This window comes from Carassius carassius, chromosome 45, assembly GCF_963082965.1.
Source record: "Carassius carassius chromosome 45, fCarCar2.1, whole genome shotgun sequence".
Classification (NCBI taxonomy): domain Eukaryota; kingdom Metazoa; phylum Chordata; class Actinopteri; order Cypriniformes; family Cyprinidae; genus Carassius; species Carassius carassius.
The window spans coordinates 11,086,694-11,100,937 of NC_081799.1; the positions used below are offsets into that span (position 1 = coordinate 11,086,694).

Here is a 14,244-nt window from a genome sequence, read left to right on the forward strand (position 1 = left end):
ATTATAAAATATACAAAAGGGCCCAACTATATATGTCAGGGAAAAGAAAATGATTCAGAGCTGTTCAAAATATATTTATATAAATATATATGTTGTGGATTTTTTTTTTTTTTTTGTGCCATTAATACACATGTTCCGAGACAGAATGCAAACTCTTGTTTCCCTGTACAGTATGACCATACGGTGGCACTATCCACTAACAAATTAAATAAAGTCGTGTTTTGGTGGAGCTCCACCTTACACACAAGCACTGAAGACCTTCATGTTGGGAATAAATTTTGTCTGCTGGAGAAGGAGACTGAAGACCGCAAGGATTTTCTTCTCTTTGGATAAACCTTCACCAAATCGCTGTTTGTGAACAACTACTTAATCACTGAAACGATGGCATCGTTCAAACAAGCTACGTTTGTATGGATTCTCCTTATATTCTTGCTTTCCTATCTAGCAGGGACTGTGATGTCGCGGCAGATTGTTTATACATTGTCCGAGGAGGTGAGTCCGGGAACATTTGTTGGAAATCTAGCCAAGGATTTAAATCTAAAAGTGGATGATTTAGAAGCGCGCGGGCTGAGGATTGTTTCAATTTCAACAAAAAATAATTTTGCCGTGAATTTAAAATCTGGCGTTCTCTATGTGAAGGAAACAATGGACAGAGAACAGCTGTGCCCCAATACTCACACTTGCACAGTAAGCCTTGAGGCCATTGTTAATAATCCATTGAATGTTTACAGAATAGAAGTAAAAATATCGGATATCAACGACAACTCCCCTTATTTTGCTGAAAAAGCTCAATATATCCAAATTTCTGAGCTAACATTACCGGGAACCAAATTTCCATTACTGAGCGCAGAAGATCCAGATGTGGGAAGCAACTCAGTTACCATCTATAAAGTGTCAAACAATCCGTTTTTTGGCCTAGAAGTGAATACAGATGCAGAAAGTGGTCCTTCTCCAGAGCTGGTGCTGCAAAAAGCGTTGGATAGAGAGAGACAGTCTACGATCCAACTGGTTTTAACTGCTGTAGATGGAGGAAAACCTTCAAAATCTGGCACTACAAATGTTATTGTTACTGTTTTAGATATAAATGACAACGCACCGGTATTTTCCAAGACTATGTACAAAGCTCAAGTCTTAGAAAACGCGCCTATTGGTACTACAATACTAAAACTTAATGCCACTGATCCTGATGACGGTCTCAACGGTGAAGTTGTGTATAAATTTAAACAAGGCCAAAAAGGAATATCAGATAAGTTCGCGATCAACAACACCACGGGTGAAATAACAGTTACTGGCACTTTGGATTATGAGGACATCAATGCGTACGAGATCCGCGTGGAGGCGTGGGACCGAGGCCAGAGTCCGCTTGCATCTCATTGCAAAGTCATCGTGGAGATACTTGACATCAACGATAACGCACCTGACATTACACTCTCTTCGCTGCTGGATAATGTAAGTGAAGATGCAAAACAAGACACTGTAATAGCCTTTATCACGGTCCAAGATAAAGATGGGGGTAAAAATGGAAAAGTCCATTGTTCCATTCCCCTGAACTCTCCTTTTATATTACAGACTACACAGGGGAAATACTTCTCGCTTGTTTTAAGCGGGACTCTTGACAGAGAAGAAACTGCAAAGTATAATATTTCAGTTACGGCTACAGACGAAGGAACCCCACCTCTTTCAAAAACCACAGTTATAGCAATTCATATTTCTGATGTGAATGACAACGCACCTCGATTTCAAGATTCTGTTATTGATGTTTACGTGAAAGAAAATAGTCCAGCTGGTGGTCAGATAGCGATTGTTTCTGCCCAAGATTATGACTATGGAGAGAACGCTCAGGTAACTTATTCCTTACTTGATAGTCCCAGTGTCCCGTTATCGACAGCAATCAGCATAAACTCTGTGACTGGTGAGATATACAGTATGCAGACTTTCAACTATGAGCAGGTAAAAACCTTACACTTTCAAGTCATGGCAACAGACTCTGGTGTTCCTCCTCTGAGCAGTAATGCGACTGTAAATCTGTTTATTCTGGATGAGAACGACAACAGTCCAGTTATTTTACCGCCTTATTCTGAACCTGGATCAGTTAATAGTGAGAACATTCCCTACTCTGCTGAAGCGGGATACTTTGTAGCAAAGATCAGAGCTGTTGATGCTGACTCTGGATATAACGCACTTCTGTCTTATCATCTAACTGAACCCAAAGGAACGAATCTCTTCCGCATTGGAAGCAGCACTGGAGAAATAAAGACTAAGAGACGAATGAGTGACAATGACTTAAAAACTCACCCACTTCTCATCACAGTGTCTGATAATGGAGAGCCATCACTCTCAGCGACTATGTCCATGGATGTTGTAGTTGTTGAGAGTCTGGATGACATAAAGACATTATTCAGAGAAGTTCCCGTTAAAGAGGAGAGTTTTTCAGATCTGAATCTGTATCTGCTCATCGCTATTGTCTCAGTATCAGTCATCTTTTTACTGAGTCTGATGGGTTTGATAGCAGCTAAATGCTACAGGACAGACAGCAGTTTCAGCAGATACAGCGCTCCAGTGATCAGCACACATCCAGACGGAAGCTGGTCCTTCTCTAAATCCACTCAACAGTACGATGTGTGTTTTAGTTCAGACACAATAAAGAGTGATGTAGTCGTTTTCCCCTCGCCGTTTCCGCCAGCAGACGCAGAACTGATCAGCATTAATGGAGAAGATACTTTTACGCGCACACAGACTCTTCCTACCTCAGAAAAGGTAAGATAATGGTGATTTCTCTTTATGTAATATTATTTATTTGAAACAAATTTGCAAGCTTTAAGAAGTGGTTGTTTAGCTGTCGGTACATTTAATTTTCGTTATTTGTTCATAACTTTGTGTCTTTCATGTTATTACAAAACGGCAACTACTCCTTTCATTAGGGGACAATAAAAAGATAGATATAGCTACGTAGGCTCTGTCTCATTATTTGTTTGTGGTGTTTTTGTTATACTTTTAAGATATTTTTACATTCGAAACCAATCCGGTTGCATTTTTTTCAAATGGAATATCATGATGTGCTGAGAAGTTGCCACTAATGATGGAGGATCGTTTTATTATTTTTCAATAGTGTACAAAAAAAAAAAATATATATATCTCTGCTTTATAGTATTTTCATTTTCTATTTATTTTGCAACTCATATTTCATATTAATTGTAAGTATAAATAGAGTTTAAAACCATGATTTGTGGGCGCACAAATTTCATAACTGAGAGGCTGAAAATCTTTGAGAAACGCAATCACCAATATATATATATACATATATATATATATATATATATATATATATGTGTGTGTGTGTGTGTGTGTGTGTGTGTGTGTGCACTAAATGGAATGATATTTATTTCACTCATTGATTTAAACGATTGCAAATAATGTTACGTTCTCGGTGTCACGTTTATTTTATATTAGGCTATGTTTTAAAGTTTTATTTGCTTTTATTTCAACGTAAAATTGTAGCAGGATGGAGCACAAAATGTGGGCCGACCTTTGCGTTATTTATTTACTCTATTTATTATTGTTGTTTATTAAGCCTGCTCCCAACCTTATCACTTATTGTTGTTGCAATTCAAATATTTTTTCTAAAGCAGAGTTCCTGTTTGAATTTCAGAACTTCTCCCTGGACAGCGACAGTTGTTTTAATTGTGTATGTCTTCTCTACAACTATATTTTTTATCATTGCATTTTGATTTGTTAACGATTTAGACATGAACTAACTGAGTTAAGGTTTACTGCTTTACGGATTTGCAGATTGTGCGTTTAAAAAATACACTTTATAGAGTTTCTATGTCTTTTTACTTGAAGCTTTTACTGGCGCAACTTTAATAGTGCACTGTTATGCCCTTAGAAACCACCTGGAGCCGCTGTTAACCGTGACAATTTTGCAAGACCAAAATTACTGGCTTATTTGAATGCCTCCTCCTTTCCAAAGCACCGATCTTAACCTTCTCAAATCAGCGATGTCTTCTGCGGTCGTGTAGTGAACCTTGTTCGAGCTGGTTTAGTTTGTTTCGGTTCAGTGTTAAATCTTGAATTGTTGATTTTTTATTAGCAACGATGAATCAATATGTTGGATCTATGTGGACTGCGATTCTGCTGTCTTATTGTTGGACATTATCTTCCGGTCAGATTGCATATTCTGTCTCAGAGGAAGTGAATGTGGGAACCGTTGTCGGGAATATAGCAAAAGATCTTCACATCAGTGTGCAGGAACTGGAACCTCGCATGTTTCAGATTGTATATGGAACCAACAAAAGGTATTTTGGGGTGAATTTAAAGACTGGGGCCCTGTTTGTGAATAATCAAATTGATCGAGAATCGCTCTGTCCTACTGATCAGAAATGCACGATGCTTTTAGAAGCAATTGCCCATAATCCATTGAGCCTGTATAGAATAGAAATACATATAATTGACATCAATGATTACGCTCCATCGTTTCCAATAAGCAGTCAGATACTGAATATAACGGAAGTCTCGTCTCCTGGAGAGAAATTTTCTCTTCCTTTGGCTGAAGATCCAGACTCGGGCAACAATGCGATTAAAACCTACAAGCTTAGTCCCAACGAGCACTTTTCTCTGGATGTGCAGAACATCGAACAGAGTATCACTGTCGAACTGGTTCTGGTTACAGCTTTAGATCGAGAAAAACAGCCTGTCATTCATTTAACACTGACTGCTGTTGATGGAGGGAAACCTGCAATGTCTGGAACATTAGAAATAAGCGTTAATGTTTTGGATTTTAACGACAACTCCCCAGTTTTTAGCAGATCTCTTTACAAAGTGAAAGTGAACGAAAATATTGCTCTGGGATCCCAAATCATCTCCCTTTCCGCTTCGGATTTAGATGAGGGAATAAACAGTGATATAGCATTTTCTATTGTTAAGCAAGTAACTAGCAAAGCATCTGATTTATTTTCAATTTACCCCGATAGCGGACTTATAACAGTTAAAGGTAATATAGATTATGAAGAAAATGCTGCTGTGGAATTGAGGGTGGAGGCCAAAGATAAAGGCCACCCTCCTAAGAGTTCACAATGTAAGGTGTTAGTTGAAGTAGTTGATATGAATGACAATCCACCCGAGCTGATGGTGACTTATTTGGCAAGTACTATTAAAGAGGATTCAAAAGTCGGAACAGCTGTGGCTCTTATTACAATCTCTGATAAAGACGGAGGTAAAAATGGTATAGTGGATTGCAGTATTATAGGTCAGGTGCCGTTTAAGATCGAGTCCTCGTATAAAAACTACTATTCTTTAGTTGTAGATGGGCCACTGGACAGAGAAGAAATTGCTAATTATAATATCACAATAATAGCTTCAGACGAAGGGATTCCTTCACTCTCAAGTACCAGTGTTATCACCGTTCATATATCTGATGTGAATGACAACGCGCCACTCTTTCCAGAAGATATAAAAAATGTATATTTAAAGGAAAACAGTCCAGCAGGTGCCATTATAGCGACAGTGACTGCTCAGGATCCAGATATCAACGAGAATGCTGATATTTTGTATATTATAATTAGCAGAGACAAAACTGTCATTCCATTGGTCTCTATTATTGGCATACATAGTGAGAGCGGAGACTTGTACAGCAAACAACCATTTAACTATGAAGACATTAAGTCATTTCAGTTTGTCGTTCAGGCCACAGACTCAGGTGTTCCATCACTAAGCAGTAACTTAACAGTAATTGTGTTTATTCTGGATGAGAATGACAACAGTCCAGTTATTTTACCCCCTTATTCTGAACCTGGATCAGTTAATAGTGAGAACATTCCCTACTCTGCTGAAGCGGGATACTTTGTAGCCAAGATCAGAGCTGTTGATGCTGACTCTGGATATAACGCACTTCTGTCTTATCATCTAACTGAACCCAAAGGAACGAATCTCTTCCGCATTGGAAGCAGCACTGGAGAAATAAAGACTAAGAGACGAATGAGTGACAATGACTTAAAAACTCACCCACTTCTCATCACAGTGTCTGATAATGGAGAGCCATCACTCTCAGCGACTATGTCCATGGATGTTGTGGTTGTTGAGAGTCTGGATGACATAAAGACATCATTCAGAGACGTTCCCGTTAAAGAGGAGAGTTTTTCAGACCTGAATCTGTATCTGCTCATCGCTATTGTCTCAGTATCAGTCATCTTTTTACTGAGTCTGATGGGTTTGATAGCAGCTAAATGCTACAGGACAGACAGCAGTTTCAGCAGATACAGCGCTCCAGTGATCAGCACACATCCAGACGGAAGCTGGTCCTTCTCTAAATCCACACAACAGTACGATGTGTGTTTCAGTTCAGACACAATAAAGAGTGATGCAGTCGTTTTCCCCTCGCCGTTTCCTCCAGCAGACGCAGAACTGATCAGCATTAATGGAGAAGATACTTTTACGAGCACGCAAACCCTTCCGAGCACTGAGAAGGTAAGAAATTACTTGCTTCTGTAGTGCCCTCTGCTTCTACTGCACCTGACTTGTAAAATTAAAATTTGAGAGACGATTAATCAGATTTTAAGTCCTTTCAACTGTATTTATTTTTTTTTTAGCTCAGATGTTTATAAAATAAATTAAATATTATGAACTAGGCTAATAAATTACATTTTATTTTAAGTATTAAAAAAGTACGCTTACCCAAATAAAAATAATAATACGGGCAGTATTAACAAAGTCGAAATATTGCTTTGATTTTTCACTACATGTTTAAATTAAACCTTTCAGTCTTTCAAGTTATTTCGACATCTCGTGGCTCTGGGGTATTTTTATCACAGCTTTGTTTTCATCTTGAAGTTTGATTTGCCTATACTGCGTTTCTAATTTCTCTTTGACTCGGCTTCTGTATACTCAGTGTATTTTTTCTTTTTATGTAGTAACAATTATCTTTCGAAATCATACTGCTATTTTTTTTCGTTGCTTAAGTGTAGTATTTTGTATTTAAAGAACGAAATCACGTCAGTACCACGGACAGCGATTGTAACGCATTTTCCTTCTCAATTAACATATTTCTGTAAATAGCACATTTTGTTTTGTTCATTTATTTATTATTATTTAATGTTGCTGACTGGTAATGATTGAGTCGACACGAGTGTTATTTACTGTGTGAGGATGGTGATACCTTTAGTTTACTCTTTGAGAAAAAAATATATGAAGTAACATCATTGTCTCTTCACTTTTACAACACGTGGTGGCACTGCAGACCGTGACTTTGAGAGTTATCTGAGCTCCTCCTTTACAGCATGAGAACAAGAGGAAATGCGTTGAAGGCGTGTAAATAACCAAGGTTTACAGCAGCTAATGCGTCGTGATGTCGGGTCGTGTCTAGAGAGGTCTGTTTGGTTGTTTTAATTCGCTTTTACGGTAAATAATCGCAGGACATTCTGCTGCACAATCATGGATGTTACAGAACCTTACTACTTCTGCATCGTTTTATTTCTGTCTTTATGGAAATCGTCGCTTGGTCAGATTGTCTATTCCGTCTCCGAGGAGGTAAATAAGGGAACTGTGATCGGGAATATAGCAAAAGACCTGAAGATCAGTGCTCAGGAACTAGAATCACGCACGTTTCAGATTATGCCTGGATCAAATGCAAAGTATTTTGATGTAAATGTGAAAACGGGCTCGCTGTTTGTCATAGACCGGATTGATCGTGAGGAGCTGTGTGGCAACAATCAGAAATGTGCGTTGAATTTAGAGGCTCTTGCTCAAAATCCTCACAGACTTTACCGGCTTGAAATTATAGTCGTGGATGTGAATGACAATACTCCCTTTTTTCCAGAAGGCACGTATGTTGTCAATGTTACAGAGAATGCAAACGAAGGAGACAGATTTCCTCTTCCAATTGCAAAAGATTCAGATATCGGCAGTAATTCTCTGAAAGAATACAAACTCGGCTCAAATGGATATTTTTCCTTAGATGTTAATACCGGGCAACAGAGTATATCCGCTGAATTAGTGCTACAGAAAGCTTTAGACAGAGAAAAACAAGCTGTTATTCACATAATACTCACCGCTATTGACGGAGGAAAACCTCCTAAATCTGGAACAGTGAGTATTGTTGTTAATATCATGGATGTAAATGATAATAAACCTATTTTCAGCAAACCTTTGTACAAAGTTAAGGTGAAAGAAAACACACAAATTGGAACCAAAATAATTTCTGTTTTTGCCAGTGATTTGGATGAGGGCATCAGCAGTGAAATTCAATATTCATTTATTGGTCATGGAAATACCGATGAACTGAACAGATTTACAATAAATTCTAACTCAGGCGAGATTGTTGTTCAAGGTCATATTGATTACGAGGAACATCCTGCAATTGAACTGCGCGTTCAGGCGAGAGACAAAGGCGTTCCTCCTAAAAGTACACACTGTAAAGTTTTAATAGAAGTTGTAGATGAGAATGACAACATGCCAGAGATAGTGACGACTCCTCTGTTGGAAAGTGTGAAAGAAGATGCAAAATCAGGAACTGCAGTTGCTTTAGTCACAGTGTCTGATAAAGATGGAGGTAAAAATGGCATTGTACATTGTGCTCTGAAAGGCTCTTTTCCTTTCAAACTGGAGACGTCATATAACAATCATTATTCTCTAGTGGTAGATGGACCTCTGGACAGAGAGAGTGTTTCTCTGTATAAAATCACAATTACAGCTGCAGATGAAGGAACTCCGTCTCTTTCCAGCAGTGCTGTTATAACTGTACATATCTCTGATGTTAATGACAATGCTCCACATTTCCCCGCGCCCTTTATTAACGCTTTTCTAAGTGAGAATGGTCAAGCTGGAGGTCTTGTGACAAAAGTGTCAGCTGATGATTCAGACACTGGTGAAAACGCAGAAATTTCATATTCACTGTTAGACAGTTCCAGCTCCAGTGTTCCTATAACAACACTGATAAATATAAACTCTTTAAGTGGAGAAATATTCAGTTTACATTCATTTAATCACGAAGAAACAAAAAGATTCCAGTTTCAAGTTATGGCAACAGACTCTGGTGTTCCTCCTCTGAGCAGTAACGCGACTGTAAATGTGTTTATTCTGGATGAGAATGACAACAGTCCAGTTATTTTGCCGCCTTATTCTGAACCTGGATCAGTTAATGGTGAGAACATTCCCTACTCTGCTGAAGCGGGATACTTTGTAGCCAAGATCAGAGCTGTTGATGCTGACTCTGGATATAACGCACTTCTGTCTTATCATCTAACTGAACCCAAAGGAACGAATCTCTTCCGCATTGGAAGCAGCACTGGAGAAATAAAGACTAAGAGACGAATGAGTGACAATGACTTAAAAACTCACCCACTTCTCATCACAGTGTCTGATAATGGAGAGCCATCTCTCTCAGTGACTATGTCCATGGATGTTGTAGTTGTTGAGAGTCTGGATGACATAAAGACATCATTCAGAGAAGTTCCTGTTAAAGAGGAGAGTTTTTCAGATCTGAATCTGTATCTGCTTATCGCTATTGTCTCAGTATCAGTCATCTTTTTACTGAGTCTGTTGGGATTGATAGCAGCTAAATGCTACAGGACAGACGGCAGTTTCAGCAGGTACAGCGCTCCAGTGATCAGCACACATCCAGACGGAAGCTGGTCCTTCTCTAAATCCACTCAACAGTACGATGTGTGTTTTAGTTCAGACACAATAAAGAGTGATGTAGTGGTTTTCCCCTCGCCGTTTCCTCCAGCAGACGCAGAACTGATCAGCATTAATGGAGAAGATACTTTTACGCGCATGCAAACTCTTCCGACCACTGGGAAGGTAAGAAATTGTATATTAGCTCACTTATACTGACTTACAAAAGTAATTTTTTTTAACAACGTTTATTTTAGGTGTTTAAAAATAAGACTTTATGCACACCCAAACTGATGTTAAAAAGTAAAATACGGGATGCTGTTGATAAAGTTGAAATAGTAATATTTCCACGGATTTTTTACATTCTGTGAGTTATTCCAGCATCTCGTTACTCTTGGGGCATTTATATTCGTATCATTGTGCAGCTTTGAGATTTAATGACATAATTATTTGCTTGTACTGCGTTTCTATTTTAACGGTGACTTTGGTTTTGTACACTACAAGACAGAGTATATTTTTTATTTATTTTGAATTTAAATTTAGTTTTGTATTTTATGTATTCATTTTTGCATGTTGAAACAATTACCTTTTGATAACATATTGCTGTTTGTTGATTTTTGTTTGATTCTTAGCTTAACAAGCCTGTTTTGTATTTAAAGAACAAAATAACTTTAGCACCACGGACAGTGTCATTGATGTCGTATATTCCTTCTCAACATATTCTATTCTATCCTGTATACAATTTTTATTTTTTGTGTCGTTATGATTTGTAGATATGAAGGCTTAGATTTGACTTAATATAGAACGTGATAAGTTTAGTTCACTCTTTGAGAAAAAAATATATGAAGTAACATCATTGTCTCTTCACTTTTACAACACGTGGTGGCACTGCAGACCGTGACTTTGAGAGTTATCTGAGCTCCTCCTTTACAGCATGAGAACAAGAGGAAATGCGTTGAAGGCGTGTAAATAACCAAGGTTTACAGCAGCTAATGCGTCGTGATGTCGGGTCGTGTCTAGAGAGGTCTGTTTGGTTGTTTTAATTCGCTTTTACGGTAAATAATCGCAGGACATTCTGCTGCACAATCATGGATGTTACAGAACCTTACTACTTCTGCATCGTTTTATTTCTGTCTTTATGGAAATCGTCGCTTGGTCAGATTGTCTATTCCGTCTCCGAAGAGGTAAATAAGGGAACTGTGATCGGGAATATAGCAAAAGACCTGAAGATCAGTGCTCAGGAACTAGAATCACGCACGTTTCAGATTATGCCTGGATCAAATGCAAAGTATTTTGATGTAAATGTGAAAACGGGCTCGCTGTTTGTCAAAGACCGGATTGATCGTGAGGAGCTGTGTGGCAACAATCAGAAATGTGCGTTGAATTTAGAGGCTCTTGCTCAAAATCCTCACAGACTTTATCAGCTTGAAATTACAATTCTGGATGTAAATGACAATGCTCCATTTTTCCCGGAAAGCAGCTATATTCTCAATGTTACAGAGAATGCAAATGAAGGAGACAGATTTCCTCTTCCGACTGCAAAAGACTTCGATGTTGGCAGTAATTCTCTGAAAGAATACAAACTTAGTTCAAATGCATACTTTTCTGTAGATATTCATAGCGGACAACAGAGTATATCTGCTGAATTAGTGCTACAAAAAGCTTTAGACAGAGAGAAACAAGCTGTTACTCACTTAATACTCACCGCTATTGACGGAGGAAAACCTCCTAAATCTGGAACACTGAATGTTGTTGTTGACGTCTTGGATGTAAACGATAATAAACCTATTTTCAGCAAACCTTTGTATAAAGTTAAAGTGAAGGAAAACACAGCTAGTGGAACCAAACTAGTGTCTGTTTCAGCCAGTGATTTGGATGAGGGTATTAACAGTGAAATTCAGTATTCGTTTCATGAAAATACGTATGAAAGTAACCTGTTTAGTATAAATTTTAATTCTGGGGAAATTGTTGTTCAAGGTCAAATTGATTACGACAAACACCCTGCATTTGAACTGCGTGTTCAGGCTAGAGATAAAGGCAGTCCTCCTAAAAGTACACACTGTAAAGTTTTAATAGAAGTTGTAGATGAGAATGACAACGTGCCAGAGATAGTGACGACTCCTCTGTTGGAAAGTGTGAAAGAAGATGCAAAATCAGGAACTGCAGTTGCTGTAATTAAAGTCTCTGATAAAGATGGAGGTAAAAACGGCTTTGTGCATTGCGCACTGAAAGGCTCATTTCCTTTCAAACTGGAGACGTCATATAACAATCATTATTCTCTAGTGGTAGATGGACCTCTGGACAGAGAGAGTGTTTCTCTGTATAACATCACAATTACAGCTGCAGATGAAGGAACTCCGTCTCTTTCCAGCAACTCTGTTATAACTGTACATATCTCTGATGTTAATGACAATGCTCCACATTTCCCCGCGCCCGTTATTAACGCTTTTCTAAGTGAGAATGGTCAAGCTGGAGGTCTTGTGACAAAAATGTCAGCTGATGATTCAGACACTGGTGAAAACGCAGAACTTTCATATTCACTGTTAGACAGTTCCAGCGCCAATGTTCCTATAACAACACTGATAAATATAAACTCTTTAAGTGGAGAAATATTCAGTTTACATTCATTTAATCACGAAGAAACAAAAAGATTTAAGTTTCAAGTTATGGCAACCGACTCTGGTGTTCCTCCTCTGAGCAGTAACGCGACTGTAAATGTGTTTATTCTGGATGAGAATGACAACAGTCCAGTTATTTTGCCGCCTTATTCTGAACCTGGATCAGTTAATGGTGAGAACATTCCCTACTCTGCTGAAGCGGGATACTTTGTAGCCAAGATCAGAGCTGTTGATGCTGACTCTGGATATAACGCACTTCTGTCTTATCATCTAACTGAACCCAAAGGAACGAATCTCTTCCGCATTGGAAGCAGCACTGGAGAAATAAAGACTAAGAGACGAATGAGTGACAATGACTTAAAAACTCACCCACTTCTCATCACAGTGTCTGATAATGGAGAGCCATCACTCTCAGCGACTATGTCCATGGATGTTGTGGTTGTTGAGAGTCTGGATGACATAAAGACATCATTAAGAGAAGTTCCTGTTAAAGAGGAGAGTTTTTCAGATCTGAATCTGTATCTGCTCATCGCTATTGTCTCAGTATCAGTCATCTTTTTACTGAGTCTGATGGGTTTGATAGCAGCTAAATGCTACAGGAAAGACAGCAGTTTCAGCAGGTACAGCGCTCCAGTGATCAGCACACATCCAGACGGAAGCTGGTCCTTCTCTAAATCCACTCAACAGTACGATGTGTGTTTTAGTTCAGACACAATAAAGAGTGATGTAGTCGTTTTCCCCTCGCCGTTTCCTCCAGCAGACGCAGAACTGATCAGCATTAATGGAGAAGATACTTTTACGCGCACGCAAACCCTTCCGAGCACCGAGAAGGTAAGAAATTGTCACTTGCTTCTGTAGTGCATTTCACTTTTACTTTTACCCAAGATTTGTAAAATTAACAATTGAGAAACAATTAATTAGATTAGAAGCCCATTTAACTACATTTTCTGTAATTTTTTTAGTTTTTCAAAATATAAACAAAATTACTTGCAGGCTACAAGTAACAAGCACAAGATAAGTAAAATACTGGACGCTATTGACAAAGCCGAAATTTTTCGCTAGTTGTTAAGATAATACTTTTTAGTTGTGCAGGTTATTTCAGCCTCTCGTGTCTCTGGCGTATTTTTATTCGTATCACTGTGCAGTTTTGACTTGGCTTTTGTACACTAAGTGTATATATTTCTTTCTTTCTTTCTTTCTATGTTGTAACATTACCTTGTGATATCATGCTGTTGTTTATTTCATTTTTATTTTTTCTTAACTATAGTATTTTGTAAATCACTTCAGTACCACGGACAGCGAAAGTGACGTATTTCCCCTCTCATATAATATATTTTCTTAAATAAAATTTTTTTATTATTATTTTTTTTTAGTTAATTCGTTTATTTATTATTATTATTTGTTGTTGACTTTTACTTTTTGAGTAACTATTAACTCTTCCTACTGGGAAGGTAAGATCGTTGGAAATTAATTGTTGAATAATTTTCGAGGTGAATTATTGTTCTCGACTGTTCGAAATTATTTCTAACAGTTGCCATGATAGGGGGTTTGGTATTTACCACGTGGTTGTCTTGCTTTCAATTATCCTATTTTAAATTTGTTCTGATTCATTTTAATTTTAATTGAGGCTATTTTATGGTTTTTGAATAACGTAATTTGATCAATTCAACCCGGTATCACGAGAAATCTTATAGGCCCATAAAGTATGTTGCAAATAAGTTGTAGTTTTTTAGAATTTGCAAAATGTGATTCTAAGGAAAACGTGTAATTTGTAATAAAAAGTAAGCTTCACGCCTAACCACATCCCTCAGTGTGGCTTAAGTATGCTGCAAATGTCGCCAATTTGCCAAAAAAACCTGCAATAGTTGCATATTTTTACCCTGATCTCACGGCAATTGTTACACATTTTAAGAGGTGGCTAAATCGTATGAATTTATAAGAGTGACCTACACCTAAACCCGCCCCTAAACCTACCTGTCACTGGGGTCTAGACAAATAGTGAGATAGCGTTGGAATGTTC

General features: G+C 38.0%; 3 protein-coding genes across 7 annotated transcripts in view; all 3 read left to right on the top strand.

Moving 5' to 3' along the window:
* The first annotated feature begins 284 nt into the window (after positions 1-284).
* Positions 285-2,766, top strand: LOC132126979 (protocadherin alpha-8-like). The gene has a single exon (XM_059538599.1). It carries the CDS (start codon positions 382-384, stop codon positions 2,764-2,766), a length of 2,385 nt encoding a protein of 794 aa, XP_059394582.1. The 5' UTR covers positions 285-381.
* Positions 2,767-4,095: 1,329 nt separating this feature from the next.
* Positions 4,096-6,486, top strand: LOC132126981 (protocadherin alpha-3-like). The gene has a single exon (XM_059538600.1). The coding sequence runs from the start codon at positions 4,096-4,098 to the stop codon at positions 6,484-6,486; it is 2,391 nt and encodes a 796-aa protein (XP_059394583.1).
* Positions 6,487-7,230: 744 nt separating this feature from the next.
* The window catches only part of LOC132127880 (protocadherin alpha-C2-like), a 149,848-nt gene continuing 142,834 nt past the window's right edge, over positions 7,231-14,244 (top strand). The window contains exon 1 of one of the 5 annotated variants that reach the window (XM_059540119.1): positions 7,231-9,792. In XM_059540119.1, the coding sequence (XP_059396102.1) occupies positions 7,426-9,792 (2,367 nt within the window). In that variant the 5' untranslated portion in view covers positions 7,231-7,425. Of the gene's footprint in view, positions 9,793-10,480; positions 13,056-14,244 lie in introns of those variants that run through there. The other 4 variants (XM_059540132.1, XM_059540123.1, XM_059540130.1 and 1 more) reach the window with 4 other exon arrangements.